This window comes from Salvelinus alpinus, chromosome 2, assembly GCF_045679555.1.
Source record: "Salvelinus alpinus chromosome 2, SLU_Salpinus.1, whole genome shotgun sequence".
NCBI lineage: Eukaryota > Metazoa > Chordata > Actinopteri > Salmoniformes > Salmonidae > Salvelinus > Salvelinus alpinus.
This window is the reverse complement of record NC_092087.1, coordinates 112,040,216-112,067,491: the sequence shown is the minus strand read 5'-3', so window position 1 is coordinate 112,067,491 and position 27,276 is coordinate 112,040,216. Positions and strand designations below refer to the sequence as shown.

Below are 27,276 nucleotides of genomic sequence, written 5' to 3'. Positions count from 1 at the left end.
CAATTGAATAGGCAATGCCTTTCACAGAGACCCATTTCAGAAATATCACTTCCTGTTTGGAAGTTTGCCTGCCAAATGAGTTCTGTTTTACTCACAGATATGATTCAAACAGTTTTAGAAACTTCAGAGTGTTTTCTATCCAATAGTAATATATATGCATATCATATGATCTAGGACAGAGTACGAGGCCGTTTAAATTGGGCACAATTTTATCCAGAAGTGAAAAGTGCGCCCCCTATTTCCAAGAGGTTATTAACTAGTAAACACAGATTCTAGTTTTCATCCAGTTCACACAGATAGCTGGCTCGGCCCTCTTTACACCTCCAAGGTGCCCCCTCACACAGGAATACACACTCAGAGCCTACGAGGCTTTTCTAAAAACTCCACTTGTTTCACTCACCTCATTCTTTTTTTTAAACTACGTTCGAGATGTGGTATCCACTCGGCTCGCTGCCTCTCAGATCAAAGGTGGGTCCATCTGCTCCGTTCCCGAAGTGTGGTTTCCCTGAGATCCCAAGTGCACGATTTACCCAGGTCGTCAGAAGCGGTCACCAAGTGAAGATTCACATCCCCATCACCAAATGTGGTTAAGTTTCTCTCCTCATTTGATATCAAAGAAATTATCACACAAGTCAGAATTATTCTTAAACTAAACCTTTATTACTTATAAGGGAGCAGATCAATACAATGCACACATATAAAGTGAATCAATTGAGTGCTCTACGATAATGATGGCTGGTCGACAAATCACCCCCCAGATGATTTGTTGAGAGCCACGAGATAAAAGTACACATGTCTTCTACAGCCAAGATACACCCCTTTCAAACTACATAACGAAAAACAGCTGTATAGAACGGGTCACAATGTTAGATTTGTATGAAAGAGACTTATAATTCTCAGCAGACAGTATCTGCTGTAAAAACAGTACTCTTTATGTAGAGACCAGGGTCTGGCCCTGGGGTCATCTCTCCCTGGTACCATAGAGCACAGAAACATTAACTCATGCTCTGGAATGCGGTCTCTTTAGGTTTTATCACCCAAAAGACATTGTAAATCTCCTGTCAGTGTTTTCTCCCAGAGGCCCATCCTCAGTAGAACACACAGACACAATAGTTCTAAGAACCCTCTATTCTGTTGCATAAAACAACCATTTGATGCAATAAAATAATTCTAACATAATCTTGCAATTTTGCTCTCAGTGTCCACTGAAAGTTGACTAGTAACAACAACTGGGACATAAAAGACACCCACCATGAGATCCACTAAATCTGCCCAAGAAGAGGGAAACAAAAGAAAAACCCACACCAAACTTACAGACAGGAAGCAAACCAAAAAGGTGGAGCAACTAAAGGTGTTGACTCTCCACATCTATCAAGACAACTGGAGCACTGGGCCAGACACTCTTAAATAGAACCTGGACCAGCTCAGGTGAAACACCTTCCCACTAACGAGATGGACAAGCCAGCACAGGTGTAACACATACTGACTAACGAGGTGACACTTATCAGTGCATCCTACGTGCTGACGAGCTATACGAGCTAAAGTCCAACCTCAAAACATAAATGGAAAAACCAAAGCCTGTAACACCTTCCCCCTTAAGACAACAAATATATCCTATATTTTTGTTGGACAAGTTTGCTCACCACCAACAGAAAACAACTTCCATTTCACATTATAATCAACTACAATGCATCACCTTCTACAATATAAACATGGTGTCTACTGGCTGTCAACAATTAAAAACACGTATTTCTAAATAATAATATACAATCGTATTATTTTTTTCTCCTTTTTCATTCTATAGAATCCTAAAACTCACTAGCTTCTAGAACTCTCGTCTTTCTAAAACTCACCAGCTTCTAGAACTCTCGTCTTCCTAAAACTCACTAGCTTCTAGAACTCTCGTCCCCTTGGAACGAGCCCAAACAAAACTCATCTCCAATACGGAAAAACGTGCAGTCAAAATAAATTGATCCATGGCAACGCAATGGCTAAACGCAAAACTATGGCTGCCCACCCTTGAAACAATCAGCAACCAAGTTGTCCTTAACACGGACATGTCTGATTTCAAGAGGAAACTCCTGCAATAACCATAGTAACTTTCCACCTCACTGCGGAGCTTCTCTCTCTTTTCAGAGTTCACTCGATAGGCATGTTGTTGGATCGGGGCCCAGTCCCCAATATCATGCTCTAGTACATTTGGGTTGTCACATCTGAGAATTAACCCTGCTATTCTAAAAGAAGGGCAACAATGTCAATATAATTATACCCGAAAATTGTCAGTTGATTGCATAAATAATTATGATTACTAAAAGTTACATGAATTGTAAACATGAATTACCAAAGCCAAATGTACACCCCTTTGTTAATATGTATTGTCAATAATTCACTTAATGGTAAGGCATGGTATAATAAAACATGTTAAAAAAAAACATTTGATTGCATAGTCTTATTTTCAATGACTTTTCAATTACATTTTGCTCGGTGGGATAGCCTCAATGTCAAAACACAGTTTTAACATGTCCAAATGAATAACCAATATGCAGAAACAGTTTGGGATGAATTGAAAACCTAAACATAACATGTGCTATTTACACAAACATCTGCCACAATAATCATATTACTTGTATAAAAAAAAAGGACTTTAGAATCTGCACAAGCACCAGAAACAGTGTTGTTTTGACAAGTAGCAATAAATCACTGATATCGATTAGAGGGGAAATCAGGTTGTACGTGATGTTGGAATGCATTTAAAAGTAGGGGTCGCTAAACAAAGGAACGCAACACTTATTGTCATAACTCATCGATATCATGAGAATTAAACCTGCTATTCTAAAAGAAGGGCAACAATGTCAATATAATTATACCCGAAAATTGTCAGTTGATTGCATAAATAATTATGATACTAAAAGTTACATGAATTGTAAATATGAATGATCAAAACCAAATGGACACCCCTTTGTTAAAATGTATTGTCAATAATTAACTTAATGGTAAGGCATGGTAAAATAAAATATTTTTTTTTTTGATTGCATAGTCTTATTTTCAACAACTTTTCAATTACATTGTGCTAGGTGGGATAGCCTCAATGTCAAAACACAGTTTCAACGTGTCCAAATCAATAACCAATATGCAGAAACAGTTTGGGATAAATTGAAAACCTAAACATAACATGTGCTATTTACACAAACCTCTGCCACAATAATCATATTTCTTGTATTTTTTTAAACAAGCTCCTTATAAACTGCACAAGCACCAGAAACACTGTTTTGACAAGTAGCAATAAATCACTGATATCGATTAGAGGGGGAATCAGGTTGTACGTGATGTTGGAATGCATTTAAATGTAGGGGTCGCTAAACAAAGGAACGCAACACTTATTTGTCAAAACTAATCGATATCATGCTAAAATCATTTATGTGACAGGAGGGAGATGAGGTTGCACGTCCTGTTAAAACTAGCAGCTCAAAAACCACACAGAATCTGGGAATAATGTGTACTTACTAAATCTCATAAATAGTACTCTTTCAATTCAGAGCCTGGATTTTCCCCCTGAGGCTAATATCCATATCATGTTGAAATCAATAGAACAGGGGACAAACATTTAGGGTTCTACATTGTGACATCATTAAAATACTCCTACTACAATGTTAAAACATTCTACATTGTGACATTAATTCATTGATATCATGAAACAACTCCTTCATGTATTTTCTGATGTTTAGTCAGAGATCTTTTATCAGATTACCTCTGGTCACAGCTATACGATTTCTCTCCTGAGTGTGTTCTCTGGTGCACTGTCAGATAGCTAGATCTAGTAAAACTCTTCCCACATTGATCACAGCTATAAGGTTTCTCTCCTGTGTGTGTTCTCTGGTGTAATGTCAGATTGCTAGATTGACTAAAACTCTTCCCACATTGATCACAGCTATAAGGTTTATCTCCTGTGTGTGTTCTCTGGTGCACTGTCAGTTCACTAGATTGACAAAAACTCTTCCCACATTGATCACAACTATAAGGTTTCTCTCCTGTGTGTGTTCTCTGGTGTATAGTCAGATTGCTAGATGAAGTAAAACTCTTCCCACATTGATCACAGCTATAAGGTTTCTCTCCTGTGTGTGTTCTCTGGTGCACTGTCAGATGGCCAGATTGACTAAAACTCTTCCCACATTGATCACAGCTATGAGGTTTCTCTCCTGTGTGTGTTCTCTGGTGTAAAGTCAGATAGCCAGAAGTAGTAAAACTCTTCCCACATTGACCACAACTATAAGGTTTCGCTCCTGTGTGTGTTCTCTGGTGTAATGTCAGATAGCCAGAAGTAGTAAAACTCTTCCCACATTGACCACAGCTATAAGGTTTCTCTCCTGTGTGTGTTCTCTGGTGCACTGTCAGATCACTAGATTGACAAAAACTCTTCCCACATTGACCACAGCTATTAGGTTTCTCTCCTGTGTGTATTCTCTGGTGCAATGTCAGAGAGCCAGATGCAGTAAAACTCTTCCCACATTGACCACAGCTATAAGGTTTATCTCCTGTGTGTATTCTCTGGTGTATAGTCAGATTGCTAGATGTAGTAAAACTCTTCCCACATTGATCACAGCTATAAGGTTTCTCTCCTGTGTGTGTTCTCTGGTGTAATGTCAGATTGCTAGATGTAGTAAAACTCTTCCCACAATGACCACAGCTATAAGGTTTCTCTCCTGTGTGTATTCTCTGGTGTATAGTCAGATTGCTAGATGTAGTAAAACTCTTCCCACATTGATCACAGCTATAAGATCTCTCTCCTGTGTGTGTTCTCTGATGCATTTTAATGCCTGATGAGGTGAATCTCTTCCCACAGTCAGAGCAGCAGTGAGTTCTCTTCCCTGTGGATCTCTGCAGGTGTTTATTGAGGCGTTCTGATCTGGAGAGACTCTTCTCTGCCTCGTCAGCATCATGAGGTTGTTGAGGCTCCCCAGAGGATCCACGATAGTCCCGTCTCTCTCCTGTGTGAACAACAAAGTCAGATGATTAAAGGCCCACAACAGTGGAAATCCACTGTAAAAGGTGATGCCAACAGCGTAGCCATGATGTTGTACAACAATTGACGTCTGTAATGAATGTTAAAATTATTTGACAATTGTCTTAAAATGAGCAAGAATAGTCATATTTTAGTAGTAACATCGATGATTGTAGACTAGAAATAAGTTATTCATGTTGTTGAAACTCTAAGCAGTGTGCCAGATGACTTTTGGTCTCCAATATAGGCCCCTTTCTGTGTTTAATAAAATTGTGGCACGAGGGCGATGCGCACACAATTTGATTGCAGAAACACCTCCCTGCTAATGAGGATGTAGTATATCTGGTAATGAGGAAACCGATAGTAATGGATGTATTATATCTGCTAATGAGGAAACCACAAGTTATGGATGTAGTATATCTGCCTGGAGCAAAAATGGTGAGCAAAGCTTTTAGTTTTTCACAATGTATTCTGAATGGGGGAAAACTCAGGGGAGTAACCTCTATTTCCAGGTTGATTATGAGTACATTTCACACTACTTTGGATTATAATTGTAAGGCTCGTTTGAATGTCCTGCTTAATATAAATGTTTGCTACAGTATTAAGAATTATGTGTAATTATTGAAGAACCGCGTTAATGACAGTATACATTTGGGTGTTGCTAATAAAGTTAAGATTTCTTTGTATTTCACCTTTATTTAACCAGGTAGGCCAGTCGAGAACAAGTTCTCATTTACAACTGCGACCTGGCCAAGACAAAGCAAAGCAGTGCGACAAAAAAACAACAGAGTTACATACACTTGGGATAAACAAACGTAAGTGTCCCCTTTATTTTTTTGAGCAGTGTATATCCAATAACGTCCCAGACGGAGCATTTCTTCATGTCTATATAACTCATTGCAGACAAGGACATGACATGCCCAATGTGCGTGGCCAAGAACTGGCAATATGCCTGACCTGTCACTCCAAAGGCTCTCATTCGGTCCCACATCAGGCTAGATGCTTCATTACACGTTCTACTGCCTGTTGACATCTAGTGGAAGGCGTATGAAGTGCATACAGATCCATAAATATAAGGCATTTGAATAGGCGATGCCTTTCAAAGCGACCCATTTCAGAATTTTCACTTCCTGTTTGGAAGTTTGCCTGCCATGTGAGTTCTGTTTTACTCACAGATATAATTCAAACAGTTTTAGAAACTTCAGAGTGTTTTCTATCCAATAGTAATAATCATATTCATATCATATGATCTAGGACAGGGTACGAGGCTGTGTAATTTGGGCACCAATTCATCCAAAAGTGAAAATGTCGCCCCCTATCCCTATTAACTTGGCTTTCGAAGACTTTTGAAAGGCAGGGCAGGATGGATATAGGTCTGTAACAGTTTGGGTCTAGAGTGTAACCCCCTTTGAAGAGGGGGATGACCGCGGAAGCGTTCCAATCTTTAGTAATCTCGGACGATACGAAAGAGAGGTTGAACAGACTAGTAATAGGGGTTGCCACAATGGCGGAGGATAATTTTAGAAAGAGAGGGTCCAGATTGTCTAGCCCAGCTGATTTGTAAAGGCCCAGGTTTTGCAACTCTTTCAGAACATCAGCTATCTGGATTTGGGTGAAGGAGAAGCTAGGGAGGCTTGGGGAAGTAGCTGCGGGGGATGGGGAGCTGTTAGTGCAGTACGCCACAGGATGTTTTTGTGCTGGTCGAGGGCAGTCAGGTCTGGAGTGAGCCAAGGGCTATATCTGTTCTTAGGTCTACATTTTTTTAAAGGGGCATGCTTATTTAAGGTGGTGAGTAAATTACAATTAAAGAACAACTAGGCATCCCCTACTGACGGGATGAGGTCAATATCCTTCCAGGATATCCGGGCCAGGTCGATAAGAAAGGCCTGCTTGCAGAAGTGTTTTAGGGAGCGTATGACAGTGATGAGGGGTGGTCGTTTGACCGCGGACCCATAACGGATGCAGGCAATGAGGCAGTGATCGCTGAGATCCTGATTGAAAACAGCAGAGGTGTATTTGGAGGGCAAGTTGCTCAGGATATCTATTAGGGTGCCCATGTTTACGGATTTAAGGTTGTACCTGGTGGGTTCCTTGATAATTTGTGTGAGATTGAGGGCATCTAGCTTGGATTGTAGGAAGGCCGGGGTGTTAAGCATATCCCAGATTAGGTCATCTCTGCAGTAGATTGCAACTCTCTTTTTGACAGTTCTATCTTGATGGAAAATGTTGTAGATGGGGATGGAAATATCAGACTTTTTGGTGGCCTTCCAAAGCCAGGATTCAGACACGGCAAGGACATCAAGGTTGTTGGAGTGTGCTAAAGCAGTGAGTAAAACAAACTTAGGGAGGAGGCTTCTGCTGTTAACATGCATGAAACCAAGGCTTTTATGGTTACAGAAGTCAACAAATGAGAGCGCCTGGGGACACACAGGGCCTGGTTTAACCTCTACGTCACCCGAGGAACAGAGGAGTAGGATGAGGTTACGGCTAAAGGCTGTCAGAACTGGTCGTCTAGTGCGTTGGGAACAGAGAATAAAAGGTGCAGATTTCTGGGCGTGGTAGGATAGATTCAAGGCATAATGTACAGACAGGGGTATGGTAGTGTGCGGGTACAGTGGAGATAAACGTAGGCATTGAATGACGATAAGAGAGGTTGGATCTCTGGAGGCACCAGTTATGCTAGGTGAGGTCACCGCATGTGTGGGAGGTGGGACAAAAGAGTTCCCTGGGGCATGTTGAGTGGGACTAGGGGCTCCGCAGTAAAACAAAACAATAATAACTACCCTAAACAACAGTATACAAGGCATATTGACATTAGAGAGAAATAAAGCGAGGCATAAAGCAATTACAGGTGTTGATTGGGAGAGCTAGCTAAGACAACAACGGGTAAGACAACAACAACAGGTAAAATGGCGATGAACGGGCAGAGAGGGTCAGTTAACCTTTTATGGCTGCAATCCCGCTACCGGGATGATATGACAACAGCCAATGATAGTGCAGGGCGCCAAATTCAAACAACAGAAATCTCATAATTAAAATTCCTCAGACATTCATGTGTCTTATATCACTTTAAAGGTAATCTTGTTGTTAATCCCACCAAAAGTGTCCGATTTAAAAAATATGCTTTTCAGCGAAAGCACTACAAACGATTGTTAGGTCACCACAAAACCACAATAAGCACAGCCATTTTTCCAGCGAAAGATAGCTTTCACAAAAAGCAGAAATAGAGATAAAATGAATCACTAACCTTTGATTATCTTCATCAGATGACACTCATAGGACTTCATGTTACACAATACATGCATGTTTTGTTTGATAAAGTTCATATAAAAAAAATCTGAGTTTACATTGGCGCGTTAGATTCACTAGTTGCAAAAACATCAAGTGATTTTGCATAGCCACATCGTTTCAACAGAAATAGTTATACCTCTCCTTAATGCAACTGCTGTGTCAGATTTCAAAAAAACTTTACGGAAAAATAAACTATGCAATAATAGCTCAGAACAATAGCCAAGCTCAGAACAATAGCCAAATTACGGAGCTCAGAACAATAGCCAAATTAGCCGCCATGTTGGACTCAACAGAAACCAGAAAATACATGATAAATGTTTCCTTACCTTTGATGAATTCATCAGAATGCAGTCCTAGGAATCCCACAATAAATGCTTGATTTGTTCTCAAATGTCTGTTATTTATGTCCAATTAGCTACTTTGGAATTGTTTACCAAACGCCCTAACCAAAGTCACAATGCGCGTCCCTATAACGTGACGAAATGTCCAAAAGTTCCGTTAGTCAGTAGAAACATGTCAAGCGATGTACTGAATCAATCGTTAGAATGTTGTTAACATACATCTGAATAACGTTCCAACCGGAGAATTACATTGACTTCAATTGACCGATGGAACGGAGCTCCCTCTCACGTGAACGCGCCTCTTCAATGCGTGGTCACCTCATGGCGGTGATGACTAATTCCTGTCTCCTTCGGCCCCCCTTCACATTAGAGTCATCAGACAAAGTTCTATTGACTGTTGACATCTAGTGGAAGCCGTAGGAAGGGAAAACTAATCAATATCTCGCTGTAATTTCAATGAGAGCTTGGTTGAAAATCTGGCACCCCCAGAAAAAAATCCAAACAGGAAGTGGAACTTCTCAGGTTTTTGCCTGCCATATGAGTTCTGTTTTACTCACAGACATAATTCAAACAGTTTTAGAAACTTCAGAGTGTTTTCTATCCAATACTAATAATAATATGCATATATTAGCAACTATGACATAGGAGCAGGATGTTTACTCTGGGCACCACTGTGCACCTTTCATCCAAGCTACTCAATACTGCCCCTGCAGCCATAAGAAGTTAACTACACATAGGGCCTGAGTTCGAGGCTGGGGCCGACAGATAAACAAAATAGAGTACCGTGATTAATGAACAGTCCAGCAGGCATCAGCTATGTAGCAAAGTGATCATAGGGTCCAGTGAACAGCAATATATGAACCAGGGAAGCCTTTAGCTAGACGTTACTATGCTAGCCGGGAGCCGGCCCTGGCTCGAGGCTAACTGGTGCTAGCTTCGGGACAAGGTGTCACTGACGTCTGTCAAAGGCCGGTTGAGGGCATATCTGACGGAATTGCGTTGGCAGACCAGTCGTGATGGATCGGCGGGGCTCTGTGTCGACAAAGGGCTCAGGCCAACTGGCAAAAGAGGTATTGTAGCTGGAGTAATTTTGTTTGCTAGCCGGGAGATGCACCTGGCTCGAGGCTAACTGGTGCTAGCTTCGGGACAAGGGCGTCAGCCACTATAGCCAATCCGGTGCAAAGGTACAGAGCTTACGGCAGGAATCCGGAGATGTAGTGGCTTCTAGTCGTCTTAGTGAAGAGTCTGGGAGGCATCAGCTGTGTAGCCGAGTGATCATAGGGTCCACTGAGCAGGCCAGGAGATGGGCCTGGCTCAAGGCTAGCTTCGGGGCTGGGCCACTCGGTAGCAGCTAGCCAGCTGCGATTATCTGGTGTAATGGTCCAGAGCTTACGGCAGGAATACGGTGATGTAATGGAGAAAAACAGTCCGATATGCTCAGGGTTGATATCGCGCTGTGCAGACTTAGCCTGGATAGTACCTGTCAAAGTGGCTGGTGTCTGAGCTAAAAAGGTAAAGGCCGCTAGCAGTGGCTAACAATGACTAAATAGCTAGTAGCTAATTAGCTGGTTAGCTTCTGATGGCTAGCTTCTGATGGAGGTTCTAGCTATAAGGTCTATAAAAAAAAAACAGATCCGTATCACATTGGGTGAGGCGGGTTGCCGGGAGGTGTATATAATTAAAAAATGGAAAAAGATATTGCAATATATTTCAATATATACAAAAAAAGGTAACATTTTCAACAAACGTCTTACTGCTACGCCATCTGATTACAAGATGACTCTCAGTTAAAAACCATTGGATTTAGCAAACTCTGAAATTATTTAGTGTTTCTGTGCCCACAAACTGTTTTCCCAGCGTAACATAAGGAGCCACTAAATGATACGTAGTTCGAGTGCATTTCAGAATACAAAAAAATTGTCCGACAGCAAGATCCAATATTTAAGTTGAAGTTCATCATATGACAAGCGTAACGTTATGACTATAACTACTGTTCCCTGAAGGAGGGAAACTAGGTACAACATACTATTAAATTCACGCCTCGCTGGAAGCTCCGCCTTCCACTGTTGATGAGTGTGAGGCTCGGATTTATTCCTTAAATTTAACACCACTCTTCACCGACCCAGGAAGGGGTGTGGCCAAACAGGTGTTGCCCCTCGTTTCCCTTCTTCAGGGAAAACTAGGTATAGTGTTAGGTTCTAATTTTTCAGAATAAATAACTCACGGACACTAGAGAAGCTTAACCAAGTTTAATTCTTCCCAAAGGGTCGTTACAGCCGTAGTTCAGACAAAAACATGTTCTCACCATCACAAGTATATATACCCCACTTTGGACACTCCCCCTTCTCTCCAATCATTACATCTTCTGGTATACCCACATTTACATTTAAGTCATTTAGCAGACGCTCTTATCCAGAGCGACTTACAAATTGGAAAGTTCATACATATTCATCCTGGTCCCCCCGTGGGGAATGAACCCACAACCCTGGCGTTGCAAGCGCCATGCACTACCAACTGAGCCACACGGGACCACACCCCACTTTTTTAACTACTGTTCCCTGAAGGAGGGAACAGGGGGCTCCCTCCGGTCGGGTTGTGTTGACGACCGGCTCCCTCCGGTCGGGTTGTGTTGACGACCGGCTCCCTCCGGTCGGGTTATGTTGACGAGCGGCTCCCTCCGGTCGGGTTGTGTTGACGACCGGCTCCCTCCGGTCGGGTTGTGTTGACGACCGGCTCCCCCCGGTCGGGTTGTGTTGACGACCGGCTCCCTCCGGTCGGGTTGTGTTGACGACCGGCTCCCTCCGGTCGGGTTATGTTGACGACCGGCTCCCTCCGGTCGGGTTGTGTTGACGACCGGCTCCCTCCGGTCGGGTTGTGTTGACGACCGGCTCCCTCCGGTCGGGTTATGTTGACGACCGGCTCCCTCCGGTCGGGTTATGCTGACGACCGGCTCCCTCCGGTCGGGTTATGTTGACGAGCGGCTCCCTCCGGTCGGGTTGTGTTGACGACCGGCTCCCTCCGGTCGGGTTGTGTTGACGACCGGCTCCCTCCGGTCGGGTTGTGTTGACGAGCGGCTCCCTCTGGTCGGGTTGTGTTGACGAGCGGCTCCCTCTGGTCGGGTTGTGTTGACGAGCGGCTCCCTCTAGTTATGACTTCGAGTCATTTGTGTGTCTTAATTATTTGATCAAACAGAATGCTTAAAGCATCAGACAAATTCAGTACGTATATTTGATTTTATAAAAACACATGGGGCGATTGGTAGAAAGAACAGATGACTCTTGGTTGACCAAGATGTATTTTAGTTGGGGACAGCACTAGAACATGATTTTGGGGCTCCCGAGTGGCGCAGCGGACACTGCATCTCAGTGCTTGAGGCGCCACTACAGACACCCTGGATCAAATCCAGACTGTATCACAACCGGCTGTGATTGGGAGTCCCATAGGGCGGCACACAATTGGCCCAGCATCGTCCGGGGTAGGCAGTCATTGTAAATAAGAATTTGTTCTTACCTGACTTGCCTAGTTAAATAAAGGTTACATTTAAATAAATAAAAAATAGTGTTTCATGACAAACCATTTTTTACAAATCCGTCAAGGCACCAACTTTGAGAAGGGTTTAAAACAAAGGTTTCAAACCAATTCATGAATGTAATTGCATCTAGGTATGTCTTGCCTTTAATGTAAAGGCATGAAAAAAAAATTGCTGAATATTATACAATGACTTATCAACAGCTCTAATAATAAGCCTCCACAGGAAATCTTCACTGGCAATTCTAGAATATACTATATAGCCTAGAAATCTGGTTAAACTATCATTATGACATCATGGATGAATTCTAGAATATACTATATATCCTAGAAACCTGGTTAAACTATCATTATGACATCATGGATGAATTCTAGAATATACTATATATCCTAGAAACCTGGTTAAACTATCATTATGACATCATGGATGAAATCTAGAACATACTATATATCCTAGAAACCTGGTTAAACTATCACTATGACATCATGGATGAATTCTAGAATATACTATATATCCTAGAAACCTGGTTAAACTATCATTATGACATCATGCATGGCCAGTCCTTGTATTCATAGTGTAGTGAATTCGTGGGGAAGCCCTGAGCTGAACTCAAACCTGGGTCCAGTGACTGTCAAGCCAACACCTTATAACTGTTACACCAAGATGTCTGAACTTCTTGACGAGGTCGCTAGGTAATGAGTTAGGGTTGCTACAATAGCTTTCTCTATGAATTTGAGAGTGGTTACATTTCTCCAGCCCCCATCCCTCAGCTGTTTACCAAACCAAGTCTCTTGGCAGCCATTTTGTTGCTGTTTAAATACTAGGTTGTCCCTTTAAAAAGCCACACATCAATCAACCAATCTGCAGTTGAAACAATAACACAGCAGTCATTCCACCACTGTTTTGGTAATAAGATGATGATGGGCCTGGAGACATTTAACTACTCTCAAATTCATAGACAGACCTATGGATGCAAGGACTGACCATCCATGATATCAACATTATAGTTTTAACCATGTTGAGGCTATACAGTGTTGATTTACATTGTTTCTAGACATTGGAGTAAAAAAAGCTTATTTTGGGTTCTGATGTGGTACAACAGTTGAACTAAGCTCATGAGGCATGTGTTATATTCTTCAAGAATCAATGACTATAAAATAAATAATTTTAAAGTCAAAATATGGATGTGGTAATTGCAGATTTCCCCTTTAACACCAAACATCAGTTCAACAACTGCAGAGTTTGTACCTCTGTTTTTAAGACAGTACTTACCAGTGGTAATCACGGCCCGGTTTCTCAAAACCATCTTATGGCTAAGTTCATCTTTAGAACCACTGGATGCCTTAAATTGCGTTTGGGAAATCGGGCCCAGATATCCAGTTTCCTCCTCCTCTTCTTCCGATGAGACCGTAAACTCCCCATCCTCCGCTTTCACTTCAAAAACTGAATCCTCCTCATCTTTAACTGGAACACCCTCCTCCTCTTTCACTCTGAACGCCTCTTCCTTCACTGTAACGTCTTTCTCTTCTTCTTTCCCTGTAACAGCCTCACCCTCTACTTGTTTTTGTATTGTAACATCCTTCTCTTCCTCTTCCTCTTTGATGAGAGCTTCTTTCTCCGTCCAGCACACCGTCTCTTCTTCAGCAGGAAGAGAGTAATTTAGTGAACTCATGGTCGGAGATGTTAGCTAGCTAGGCTAATGCTAACTTAACCAGCCCGCCAGCTGAATAATAACAACAACAACGTAAATATGAAATGAAATAGGATAACTAACTAACTAGACGACAGACGAGGGTTTAAAATACAGTGGCTAATATACACTAAAGCGTCTAAAGAGCTTTATGGGTTCGGCTATTTTGGCTAGCAAGCTACAGAGGTGTCTGACTAACTGTTGCTGCTGCTGAAAGAAGCGTTCCGTCCACTAGATTATACGTCACACTAACAGCATTGCGTTCCGTCCACTAGATTATACGTCACACTAACAGCATTGCCTTAATATCGCACACTGCCATCTGCTGACTGGAGTGGGTAACGCTCAGTCTGAACCTCTGACTGCGATGGAGATGTGCGACTTTAAGACAATGACGCTAGTGTGACGTAAAATATATATTATAATGTTCAGACAAAAAGTTAGTGTAGGAAGCATGAGTTTTTACTCACCAGTGTAACTATACAGTGTGGCTAAAGACTTAGTAACTTAGTTGTGTTCACGATCTGGTTCCCTATAAGCACAACCAGTCATGTTTTTGAATTATCACATATGTATTAATTTATTTCGGGATTCTGGGTAATCCACAGCAGATTTATGGAGAATTGCTGTGGGTGAGTTCAAAATTGAATAGTCCCGGGATAGAAGTATATAAAGTTGACATTACATCATAAAAACCACCTTTTAAATCATACATTAGCAATTTATGTTTTAGTAACTACTGTTGTTGGTTTGGTGTCAAATAAGCCTCTCTTTATATGTTATTTGCCGAATCTCAGTTCTCCATGTGGGTTTTATGCTAAAGTTCCCTCTTTCAGGTTGGTATCTGACTGGAAAATGCATCTTCTTTAGGAGTGATATTTTTACCCTGTCGACTACTGATCGTTCATCCACACTGTGTGTCTCATCAATGCAGGTCATTTATGACAAATGTATAAAGTATATGTTTTATAAACTCATGAACACCAGCCAGTTTTGCCCGGTTTTGTTAGTTTAGGTGTATTATACTTCCTCGCCTGTAGAGGGGGACATTGAGTCATTTTCCAGGTTAATTTGATATATTTTGATACTAAAATGGATGACAGTATATTCTGATGGAGTGAAAATGAGACACATGTAAACAAATGATTCATTTATTATAGTAAATTAGGAATTATTAGGAATGGTTAAATCCACTATACGATCACAATAACTTTGAAAGACATTTCAATAGTTTTTTTGCTCGTATATTATAGGGCAGATTTATGGAGAATTGCTGTGGGAGTGCTATTTATATCCCGTCACTACTGATCATTCATCCATACTGTGTGTGTCCCATCATTGCAGCTTTGGAAATAAATGAACTATCCATCCATTGCTCCTTCCTGTGTTGACTCACTGACTTGAGAGACCAGGAAGGTCACACTAGCTCGATAGGTTGATATCTAGCTCAAGCTTCACCTCATGCTTTTCATTAACTGTGTGGTTGTGTTATCTAGTGGGAACCCGTTAGCACGGTAGGCTCTGGTGCCTTCTTGCCGTGGGCTCAAAATGACAGAGGAAATCAACCTGCTTGCTCCTCTTAGCGGGCTGGCTAATGCTACACCCGAGCCCAGGTGTGTCCCATTTCAATGAAGACCCTCCCGGCTCCGCCCACCGACATCCTATTAAGGAAAACAAGAGCAAAGAGAAAGAATTCTGCAGACAGAGTGGGAGGGTTGTCACAGCAGTCTGGTGATATACCAGGGACTATGGATGTAGTTAGGTTTGTATGCAGTCTGGTGATATACCAGGGACTATGCATGCAGTTAGGTTTGTATGCAGTCTGTTGATATACCAGGGACTGGGGATGCAGTTAGGTTTGTATGCAGTCTGGTGATATACCAGGGACTGGGGATGCAGTTAGGTTTGTATGTAGTCTGGTGATATACCAGGGACTATGCATGCAGTTAGGTTTGTATGCAGTCTGGTGATATACCAGGGACTGGGGATGCAGTTAGGTTTGTATGCAGTCTGGTGATATACCAGGGACTGGGGATGCAGTCTGGTGATATACCAGGGACTGGGCATGCAGTTAGGTTTGTATGCAGTCTGGTGATATACCAGGGATTGGGGATGCAGTTAGGTTTGTATGCAGTCTGGTGATATACCAGGGACTGGGGATGCAGTTAGGCTTGTACAGTCTGATGATATACCAGGGACTGGGCATGCAGTTAGGTTTGTATGCAGTCTGGTGATATACCAGGGATTGGGGATGCAGTTAGGTTTGTATGTAGTCTGGTGATATACCAGGGCCTGGGGATGAAGTTAGGTTTGTATGCAGTCTGGTGATATACCAGGGACTATGCATGCAGTTAGGTTTGTATGTAGTCTGGTGATATACCAGGGACTGGGGATGCAGTTAGGTTTGTATGTAGTCTGGTGATATACCAGGGACTATGCATGCAGTTAGGTTTGTATGTAGTCTGGTGATATACCAGGGACTGGGGATGCAGTTAGGTTTGTATGCAGTCTGGTGATATACCAGGGACTGGGGATGCAGTTAGGTTTGTATGTAGTCTGGTGATATACCAGGGACTGGGGATGCAGTTAGGTTTGTATGCAGTCTGGTGATATACCAGGGACTGGGGATGCAGTTAGGTTTGTATGTAGTCTGGTGATATACCAGGGCCTGGGGATGCACAGTTAGCGTTGTTTTCCTCTAGCTATTCTCCAGTTTGCTCCCAGCAGCTTTCATAGAACGTATGAGCGTTTGTTTGACTGAATGAATATGACATTGCCTTAAATGCAGCGTTAGATGTAAAGTTTAAATTCTCATTCATTACACATCTTCATTAATCAATCAACACATGCTTTCCTTTGGATGTATCAATATAATATTATTATTTAAATAAATAGATTATAAAAAAAAATTTTTTGTCAGGAAATAAAATAAACATACAAACCTAACTTTCCTTATACTGCGTTACCCACTCCAGTCAGCTGATGACGATGCTGCCAGTGTGACGTATAATCTAGTGGACGGGACACTTCAACAACAACAGCGAGTCAGTCACTTCAGTAGCTTGCTAGGCGACATGGCCTAAACATTCAAGCTTTTTAGACTGTTTCAGTGCATATTTGCCTATGTGTTTTAGACATACTTCTGTTTTATAGCGAGTTGCCCCATTTATTTTCATATTTACGTTGTTAGTCAGGCAGACGTCTTAAATTTGCCTAGCGCTAGGCTAGTCGCTAATGCTAACTAGCTAGCTAACATCTCCGACCATGAGCTCCCTAAACTTCTCTCCTCCTGTTAAAGAAGAGGAGGTCTGCTGGACGGAGAAAGAAGTTCTGGGGCTGAACATTGTCATGAAAGAGGAGGAGGAAGAAGAGGATGTGACAGTAAAACAAGAAGTAGAGGGTGAGGCTGTTACAGTTCAGAGTGAAAGAGGAGGAAGATGTTACAGTAAAAGAAGAGGAGGAGGAAGAGAAAGAGGAGGATGCAGTTTTTGGAGTGAAGAAAGAGAAAGAGGGAGAGATAACGGTCATATTGACAGAGGAGTCAGGAGATCTGATTACCACCAGTAAGTACTGTCTTAAAAACGGGCTCTAACTCTCTAAAGGTTTTGAATGAATGTGTGGTTTTTAAGCAGCATGCTACTGAAATTCTATACTTGAAAATGTTGTTCTGTACTATAGGAATTTATGTGATAATATAATGTTAAAGCTACATTTTAAAATGGGTGATTAAAGCCCTGAATGCTGATTGGCTGACAGCCGTGGTATATCAGGCCGTATACCATGGGTATGACAAAACATGTAGTTTTACCACTCTAATTACGTTGGTAACCAGTTTATAAATGCAATAATCCACCCCAGGGGTTTGTGATATATGGCCAATATACCACGGCTAAGGGCTGTATCCAGGCACTCTGCGTTGCGTCGTGTTTAAGGACAGTCTTTAACCATGCTATATTGGCCATATACCACACTTCCTCGGGTCTTATTGCTTAACTGTAACATGTGTATACCATCAGAGTCCCCCCCACCACAAAATCACAACTTAATTGTCTCACAGAATGGCAAACAACCATCTCTGTTCAGCCTATAAACATGACATTATCTATTATTATAGATCTCTGTTCAGCCTATAAACATGACATTATCTATTATTATAGATCTCTGGTCAGCCTATAAACATGGCATGATCTATTATTATAGAGCTCTGTTCAGCCTATAAACATGACATTATCTATTATTATAGAGCTCTGCTCAGCCTATAAATATGACATTATCTATTATTATAGATCTCTGTTCAGCCTATAAACATGACATTATCTATTATTATAGAGCTCTGCTCAGCCTATAAACATGACATTATCTATTATTATAGAGCTCTGTTCAGCCTATAAACATGACATTATCTATTATTATAGAGCTCTGCTCAGCCTATACACATGACATTATCTATTATTATAGAGCTCTGCTCAGCCTATAAACATGACATTATCTATTATTATAGAGCTCTGCTATAAACATGACTATAAACATGACTATCTATTATTATAGATCTCTGTTCAGCCTATAAACATGACATTATCTATTATTATACAGCTCTGTTCAGCCTATAAACATGACATTATCTATTATTATAGAGCTCTGTTCAGCCTATAAACATGACATTATCTATTATTATAGAGCTCTGCTCAGCCTATAAACATGACATTTTCTATTATTATAGAGCTCTGCTCAGCCTATAAACATGACATTCCCTGAGAAATTAGATTTGGAGCTCTACATCATTTGTTTTTAAATCTCACCGTCACAAAGTATATTTTTAATGATGTAATGTTGTGAAGACTGACCTCAGGTTATTGAGGGATCTAGTCTAGATTAAACCTCATAGGAAGACAATTTTATTTAATACAGGCTTCATTCAGGTCTCTCTGTTTAACTAAATAATCTGTTTGTCTTTTGGCAGGAGAGAGACCAGACTCTGACAGCGGGAAGAGTTCCTCAGAGGAAACAGACCCAGAGACGCCTAACCAACACCACTGCTCCCACTGTGGAAAGAGTTTTAGGTGGTTGGGGAGCCTGAAAATGCATGAGAGAATACATACAGGAGAAAAACCGTACCACTGTTCCTACTGTGGAAAGAATTTTACTCAGTTAGGGGCCCTGGTTGGGCATGAGAGAACACACACTGGAGAGAAGCCTTATCACTGTTCTCACTGTGGAAAGGGTTTTAGGTGGTTATGGGTCCTGAAAAAGCATGAGAGAATACACACTGGAGAGAAGCCTTATCACTGTTCTCACTGTGGAAACAGTTTTAGGTGGTTAGTGAGCCTGAAAACGCATGAGAGAACACACACAGGAGAAAAACCTTTCCAATGTTCCCAGTGTGAAAAGAGTTTTAGGTGGTCAGGGACTCTGAAAAAGCATGAGAGAAAACACACAGGAGAGAAGCCTTTCCAACATACTAAGACAGAGGAGGCGAAGACATACCACTGCTCTCATTGTGGAAAGACATTTTCCCAGTCAGAGGACCTGAAAACACATGAGAGAATAGAGAGGCTGTGTTCTGACTTATGTTTCTGACTGAGAATTTGTCCACGGCCAGGATTCACAGGACCAGGGTGTCCGCTATGGACACCTGGAAGAAATCAGCAGCGGACATTTCTGAAGGTTTATCCAACAGACCTGTACATCCATGAATGGATCTCTATAATGTGTAACTATTTCTGAAGGTTTATCCAACAGACCTGTACATCCAGGAATGGATCTCTATAATGTGTAACTATTTCTGAAGGTTTATCCAACAGACCTGTACATCCATGAATGGGTCTCTATAATGTGTAACTATTTCTGAAGGTTTATCCAACAGACCTGTACATCCATGAATGGATCTCTATAATGTGTAACTATTTCTGGAGGTTTATCCAACAGACCTGTACATCCATGAATGGATCTCTATAATGTGTAACTATTTCTGAAGGTTTATCCAACAGACCTGTACATCCAGGAATGGATCTCTATAATGTGTAACTATTTCTGGAGGTTTATCCAACAGACCTGTACATCCATGAATGGATCTCTATAATGTGTAACTATTTCTGAAGGTTTATCCAACAGACCTGTACATCCATGAATGGATCTCTATAATGTGTAACTATTTCTGATGGTTTATCCAACAGACCTGTACATCCATGAATGGATCTCTATAATGTGTAACTATTTCTGAAGGTTTATCCAACAGACCTGTACATCCATGAATGGATCTCTATAATGTGTAACTATTTCTGAAGGTTTATCCAACAGACCTGTACATCCATGAATGGATCTATAATGTGTAACTATTTCTGAAGGTTTATCCAACAGACCTGTACATCCAGGAATGGATCTCTATAATGTGTAACTATTTCTGATGTATTGTGATGTAGTGTTTAATAGATGTACTATGTTAGGTATATTTATCTGTGGTTTTATTTCAACAGATTTTACTGATAGTATTAGATTGCTGGGTGGGGGGAGTTTTATATATACAGAGACTTCAGAAAGTATTCACACCCCTTGACTGGTCCCACATGTTGTTGTGTTACATCCTGAATTTAAAATGTATTTTTATTTCACCTTTATTTAACCAGGTAGACTAGTTGAGAACAAGTTCTCATTTGCAATGACACATACAACAACACAGAGTTACACATGGAATAAACAAACATACAATCAATTATACAGTAGAAAAATCTATATACAGCATGTGCAAATAAGGTAGGATAAGAGAGGTTAGGCAATAAATAGACCATGATGGCGAAGTAATTACAATATAGCAATTAAACACTGGAATGGTAGTGAATGTGAATGTGAATAGCAGAAGATGAATGTGCAAGTAGAGATACTGGGGTTAAATGGATTCAATACCCCATAATGTCAAAGTGGAATTATGTTTTTGGAAATGTTTACAAATTTAATTAAAAGCCTAAATAAGTTCAGGAGTAAAGATTTTGCTTAACAAGTCACATAATAAGTTGCAGGGACTCTGTGTGCAATAATAGTGTTTAACATGATTTTTGAATGACTACCTCATCTCTGTACCCCACACATACAATTATCTGTAATGTCCCTCAGTCGAGCAGTGAATTTCAAACACAGATTCAACCACAAAGACCAGGGAGGTTTTCCAACGCCTCGCAAAGAAGTGCATGTATTGGTAAATGGGTAAAAAAAAGCAGACATTGAATATCCCTTTGAGCATGGTGAAGTTATTAATTACACTTTAGATGGTGTATCAATATACCCAGTCACTAACTCAGTTGCTGGAGAGGAAGGAAACCGCTCAGGGATTTCACCATGAGGCCAATGGTGACTTTAAAATAGTTAGTGTTTAATGGTTGTGATAGGAGAAAACTGAGGATGGATCAACAACATTGTAGTTACTCCACAATACTAACCTAAATGACAGAGTGAAAAGATGGAAGCCTGTACAGAATACCAAAACATGCATTCTGTTTGCAATAAGGCACTAAAGTAATACTGAAAAACAATGTGGCAAAGAAATTAACTTTATATCCTGAATAGAAAAGTGTTATGTTTGGGACAAATTCAACACATCACTGACTACATATTTTCAAGCATGGTGGTGGCTGCATCATGTAATGGGTATGCTTGTCATTGACGTCACTAGAGGCGTAACTACAGTCCCTGGTTCTAATCTAATGATCATCAGCTGCATCATTTTATGGTTCTAATCCAGGCAGTATCACTTCCAGGTTAAGCGAGGAGTGTGTCAAGATGTGCAGTGCGGCTTGGCAGGGTCGTGTTTCGGAGGACGCATGGCTCTCGACCTTCGCCTCTCCCCCGAGTCCATAGAGGAGTTGCAATTGGATTTCATGACATTGGTGAGAAAAAATATATATAACACTGGTACTGAAATTAGATTTTTAATCACCTGGAAGATGTGTCAAACCATGTAAACACCTGCAAGACTTCGGTTAGAAGTGAATCACCTGGCAGATGTGTCAAACCATGTAAACACCTGCAAGACTTCGGTTAGAAGTGAATCACCTGGCAGATGTGTCAAACCATGTCAACACCTGCAAGACTTAAGTTAGAAGTGAATCACCTGCCTGGACATCCTAAGAAGCACACAGAGACCTGCATTTTGAAGTCGGTTTAATAATACTTGTGAAAACTGACTTCAGGTGATTGAGGGATCTAGTCTAGATTAAACGTCATAGGAAGTGTGATCATGTGGAGGTTTCATTCAAGTCTGTTTAATTAAATAATCTGTTTGTCTTTGACAGGAGAGAGACCAGACTCTCCTTCTGACAGCAGGAAGAGTCCTTCAGGGGAACCAGACCCTGAGACGTCCAAACCAGCAGGACGACATCACTGCTCCTTGTGTGGAAAGAGTTTTACTCAGTAAGGGAGCCTGAAAACACATAAGAGAATACACACAGAAGAGAAGCCTTACCACTGCTCCTTTTGCGGAAAGAGTTTTAGATGGTTAGGGAGCGTGGAAAGGCATGAGAGAATACACACAGGAGAAAAGCCTTTCGAATGTTCCCATTGTGGAAAGAGATTTACCCGGTTAAGGTACCTGAAAGAATACATACACCCGGTTACCCGGTTAAGGAGCATGAAAGAATACATACAAATACACAGGAGGAGAAGACATACCACTGCTCTCATTGTGGAAAGACATTTTCCCAGTCAGAGGACCTGAAAACACACGAGAGAATAGAGAGGCTGTGTTCTGACTTGTGTTTCTGACTGAGAATTTGTGTTTTTGTTTGGACTGTCAGACTTGAGAACTTTAATTTACGATTAATCCATTGTCTGAAAGGGTTACAAACACACTGAAAACATCCAAAATACATACTATATACTGCTGCAATCTACAACGTCATGTAAAAACAAGATGTCATGGAGGTTAAATAAAGTCTGCTTTATCAATGGAACATATTGTGACCCGTCATGGAGGTTAAATAAAGTCTGCTTTATCAATGGAACATATTGTGACCCGTCCACTGTGGGGCGCTGTAGAGTCATAATATCCATAACAACTAGAGGTCAAACAGGGAAATGGTTCACATCGTTTTTCCACTATTCATTTTCACCACAGGGCTGTGTTTTGTTTAGGCTCACCCTGGTGTGACGTTTTGATAACCATGTAAATCTCTCTAGGACAAGGTGACTGAGGGTGAATGTACACTAGATAAATGGCGGTAAATTGCTGTGTGCCGCTCTGCCTGCCCGTTGTGACTCCGTCAAGAATTCAGCAGAGCAAGTTTGTATGAAGGTCTGGTTATTAAATGGGTTCATAGTTCAATAGTAATATCCTCTAAAACGCTCTGGGGACAAACTTTGCTGCCCTGTTTCCAGTTGTCCACATGGCTGGGAGAACCTATTCAAGTAAGGAAATAGATTTAGAAAATGTAAAAACAACGATGTATTATTAGCTAACTTGCTACAGTGTAGGCTAACTCAAATGAGCTGCTAAATGAGCTAGCTAGTTGGCTAGCAAATACTGTATAGATAGATAGCTAAGTGAATTAAATATCACCATCTACCTAAATTGAGCTAGCTATTTGGCTAGCTAGCTATCTAACCAACTTCAAATACTGTATAGATAGCTAAGTGAATTAAATATCACCAGCTACCTCGCTTCATATTAGCGAGCTATCTATTTATCACTGTAAAAAACAAACTCCAAATGCATTTGTAGGTAGCTAGCTAACAGCCATGGAGGGTGAAAGGATAGCAGCCCCAACTGTCAGTGAGAGAGGAGGCTATTCTGATAGGGCAGGTACTTTTGTGTAGTTCCTGTCCCTAGAAGTGAGGACGGAGATAATAGTAACATAATATTCAGTGTGGTGTAATTTGACTATAATGAAGTGTGTTTCTTGTGAGGTTTTCTGTCCTCAGATAAAGAGCGCTATGAAAGCCAGTCTACATATGAAGAGGTCCCAATGAAGAGCAGTGGTTCTCAGTCCTGGGGACTCAAAGAGGCACATTGTTGTTTTTGCCTCAGCACTGCACAGCTGATTCAAATGGTCAACTCATCATCAAGCTTCAAGAGGTATTTATGTATTCATTTGTGATGCTATCCTTGATATGATCCTGTTATTGTCACATGCTACACATGTACATATGTGTGCCCATGCATCTATCAATCCAATGTTATCATGATTTGTTATCAGGGATATTATACTTTAGTAATCCACAATGACCTGGTGATGTAAAAGTCTAATAATTACATTGTCTTCCATATTCCTACAGATACCTTGTAACTGGAGATTCCTTCAAAACGATTGCCTACAGTCGATTGCCTACAGTTAACATGTAGGGCACTGCAAGGTTGGGTGACCAGGGTCATCTGGAACTGCCTCCTGAAGGAATTCAGGTGTGTGAAGGCTACCTGTGTCCTGCGTAACTTCATGCGGATGGACACGAGGACCAGGAGGGGATCTGCAGCTCGCCGCCGTGTCCCAGAGGAGGAGTCTGCTGCTCTGCAGGATGTTTCAAGGATGGGGTCCAACAACGCAGCAAGAGAGGCAATCCGTGTGCAGGAGATCTTCACCTCCTACTTCTTCAAAGAGGGTGCTGTTCCCTGGCAACACCATAGACTACACTATGCACAACCAAGGGCTCTTTTAAGAGGGTGCTGTTCCCTGGCAACACCATAGACTACACTATGCACAACCAAAGGCTATTTTAAGAGGGGGCTGTTCCCTGGAAACACCATAGACTACACTATGCACAACCAAAGGCTATTTTAAGAGGGTGCTGATACTCGTGTATCAATCTCTTCCTCTGAGCAATTGTATTAGTATAAAATAATATATATTTTTGGTGTAGCAATACATCATGTAGATGTATATAATGAACAGACTAGGTCTATACTGCTCCTACATGGTGTAACACTACATCATGTAGATGTATATAATGAACAGACTAGGTCTATACTGCTCCTACATGGTGTAACACTACATCATGTAGATGTATATAATGAACAGACTAGGTCTATACTGCTCCTACATGGTGTAACAATACACCATGTAGATGTATATAATGAACAGACTAGGTCTATACTGCTCCTACGTGGTGTAACAATACATCATGTAGATGTATATAATGAACAGACTAGGTCTATACTGCTCCTACATGGTGTAACAATACATCATGTAGATGTATATAATGAACAGACTAGGTCTATACTGCTCCTACATGGTGTAACAATACATCATGTAGATGTACACTACCGTTCAAAGGTTTGGGGTCACTTTTTTCATTGATTATATATAAAAACCTGTTTTTGCTTTGTCATTATGGGGTATTGTGATGTCATTATTGGGTATTGTGTGTAGATTGATGACGGAAAAAATGATTTAATCCATTTTAGAATAAGGCTGTAACGTAACAAAATGTGGAAAAAATTGAAGGGGTCTGAAAACTTCCAAATGCACTGTATATAGTACTTTGTGACATCACTTCATGAAACAGGAGGTACAAATATATAACATAGGTTCACAATATCAACATTCAATGTGTCAAAATATAGCGGAAACGCCAGCCCAAAATATATGACCAAGCTGGAAGTGGAAACGCCAGCCCAGCCACAATCCTAGAGGTTCACTGATGATCAACCTCCTCCTTCACATCTGACTCCTGATGATCAACCTCCTCCTTCACATCTGACTCCTGATGATCAACCTCCTCCTTCACATCTGACTCCTGATGATCAACCTCCTCCTTCACATCTGACTCCAGTGATCAATCCAGAGCATCTTCTTTTTTAGGGGAATCCCGATGGACGACGTCATCGAATAGGACGTCATCACCACCACCGCCCACAAGTTAATTGTCTTTCAGGTTATTAATGGGAAGAGCATTAGCAATATGTCCTGTCTGGTAACTTGTCTCGTTCAAAGGATTTACATTGGCAGGTGCACAGGGAGAAACCCCATTAAAAAAATTCAGTTGATATTAAACTGCGGAAACACTTTTGGAAGTCTTTAACTGCATCAAAGTCTGTGGCCTGTGATGTTGGGACAAATGATAGTCCCTTATTATACAAGAGACAAAATTCACAAATTCTACAGCACAACGGCAGAGTCATGTCTTCAGTGTAAAACGAACAATGACTCAATAATCCTTCTGGGAATGTTATGATGTCATAAAGTTATGGGCGGAGTTAGAAAGTTGGCTGTCAGAAGTACAGTTATACAACGTAAAATTACTTTTAATCTGTCTGTCTGTATATTTCAAAACATGACATTTGAGGGTGCAGTGAGATACCCCAGAGTTGGATGATACTTTTCTCATCAATCATCTTAAATATTATACTTAATTAAACCTGGAAATCAACCAATCCTCTGTTGTTAATTCAATAGAAAGGTCAAATGCTTTATTATCTAAAAGTTGAAAGTGAGTGGGCAACAGAGATAAATTAAATGGTGCTGATAAATGCTCTGGGCAGGTGTGATGTAGTTAATGGAGATGGAGGTGTGTTCTAGTGGGTCTGGGCAGGTGTGATGTACTTAATGGAGATGGAGGTGTGTTCTAGTGGGTCTGGACAGGTGTGATGTAGTTAATGTTTCTATGATGTTGTTTGTATGTGTATGTTTTGTATTGTTTATAAAATATCAAATAAAATATTAAAACATTTCCAATGCAAAATAACACCTCACAGTTCTATTTTTGGAGTTATTACATTAAACCAATCAGAATTTAGAAGAACGCCAAAGTCAGGTGTGAAGTAATATGGAGGACCAGCCTATTCCCTATGATGTATACTACAACAGAAATAACTTAAAAAGTATAACTTTAAATTAAACCAATAATTTGCACTCATGACTTGAGTGATTAAAGTAAACCACAGTTTTGTAAATACATAATGCCATCTAACCAAATATCAAAGAATGTTATCTATATGCAGTTATCTTAGCCAGCCAGCTAACATTAGCTATATGCTGTTATCTTAGCCAGCCAGCTAACATTAGCTATTTGCTGTTATCTTAGCCAGCCAGCTAACATTAGCTACATGTAGTTATCTTAGCCAGCCAGCTAACATTAGCTACATGCAGTTATCTTAGCCAACCAGCTAACGTTAGCTATTTAGCCAACTAGTTATTAGCCTAACCAGCGTAGCCAACCAGCACGGTTATGGTCAGCGAGACCAACTACCGGAGAAAAAGTTACAAAACTCCCGTAGCCTAATTCACAGAAAACATGCTGAAAAGTAGTGAAGGGGAAATAAAGCTTCCTGCATTGATGCTTTGTAAAAAAATAAATAAGTTCATTACACAAGGCTTTGAGCGACACAGAATTTAGAACAGCCACATTTTCATAATGCAGCAGCCATTATGTCATATATTAAACCACTGGCCGTGTTCGAGAGCATCAAATCCATGCTGCATTGTGGGTAAACGGTGATTGGCTGACT

At 40.9% G+C, this 27,276-nt stretch overlaps 4 protein-coding genes and 1 long non-coding RNA gene across 7 annotated transcripts in view; 2 read left to right on the top strand and 3 right to left on the bottom strand.

Moving 5' to 3' along the window:
* Positions 1–27,276, bottom strand: part of LOC139549743 (gastrula zinc finger protein XlCGF17.1-like) — a 627,316-nt gene that overhangs the window by 447,220 nt on the left and 152,820 nt on the right. The gene's annotated exons all lie outside the window — the stretch shown is intronic.
* LOC139548097 (zinc finger protein ZFP2-like) overlaps positions 1–27,276 on the top strand; it is a 210,398-nt gene that overhangs the window by 135,899 nt on the left and 47,223 nt on the right. The window lies entirely within an intron of this gene.
* Positions 1–27,276, bottom strand: part of LOC139548119 (zinc finger protein ZFP2-like) — a 408,144-nt gene that overhangs the window by 358,912 nt on the left and 21,956 nt on the right. The window lies entirely within an intron of this gene.
* LOC139548255 (zinc finger protein ZFP2-like) lies at positions 639–14,100 on the bottom strand. The gene is made up of 2 exons (XM_071357807.1): positions 13,433–14,100; positions 639–4,985 (listed from the first exon to the last, which is right to left on the bottom strand). The coding sequence occupies exons 1-2, from the start codon at positions 13,830–13,832 to the stop codon at positions 3,745–3,747; spliced, it is 1,641 nt and encodes a 546-aa protein (XP_071213908.1). The 5' UTR covers positions 13,833–14,100; the 3' UTR covers positions 639–3,744.
* Positions 16,808–20,818, top strand: LOC139550601 (uncharacterized). The gene is made up of 2 exons (XR_011670087.1): positions 16,808–17,413; positions 18,811–20,818. It is a non-coding gene; the product is annotated as an uncharacterized lncRNA (long non-coding RNA).

Excerpts from the sequence above, each read along its gene's own strand:
- LOC139548255 (XM_071357807.1), bottom strand. The coding sequence starts at position 13,832 with ATGAGTTCACTAAATTACTCTCTTCCTGCTGAAGAAGAGACGGTGTGC. Across the intron at positions 4,986-13,432 it reads CCGGGCCGTGATTACCACTG|GAGAGAGACGGGACTATCGT; the intron begins GTAAGTACTGTC and ends TTGTTCACACAG.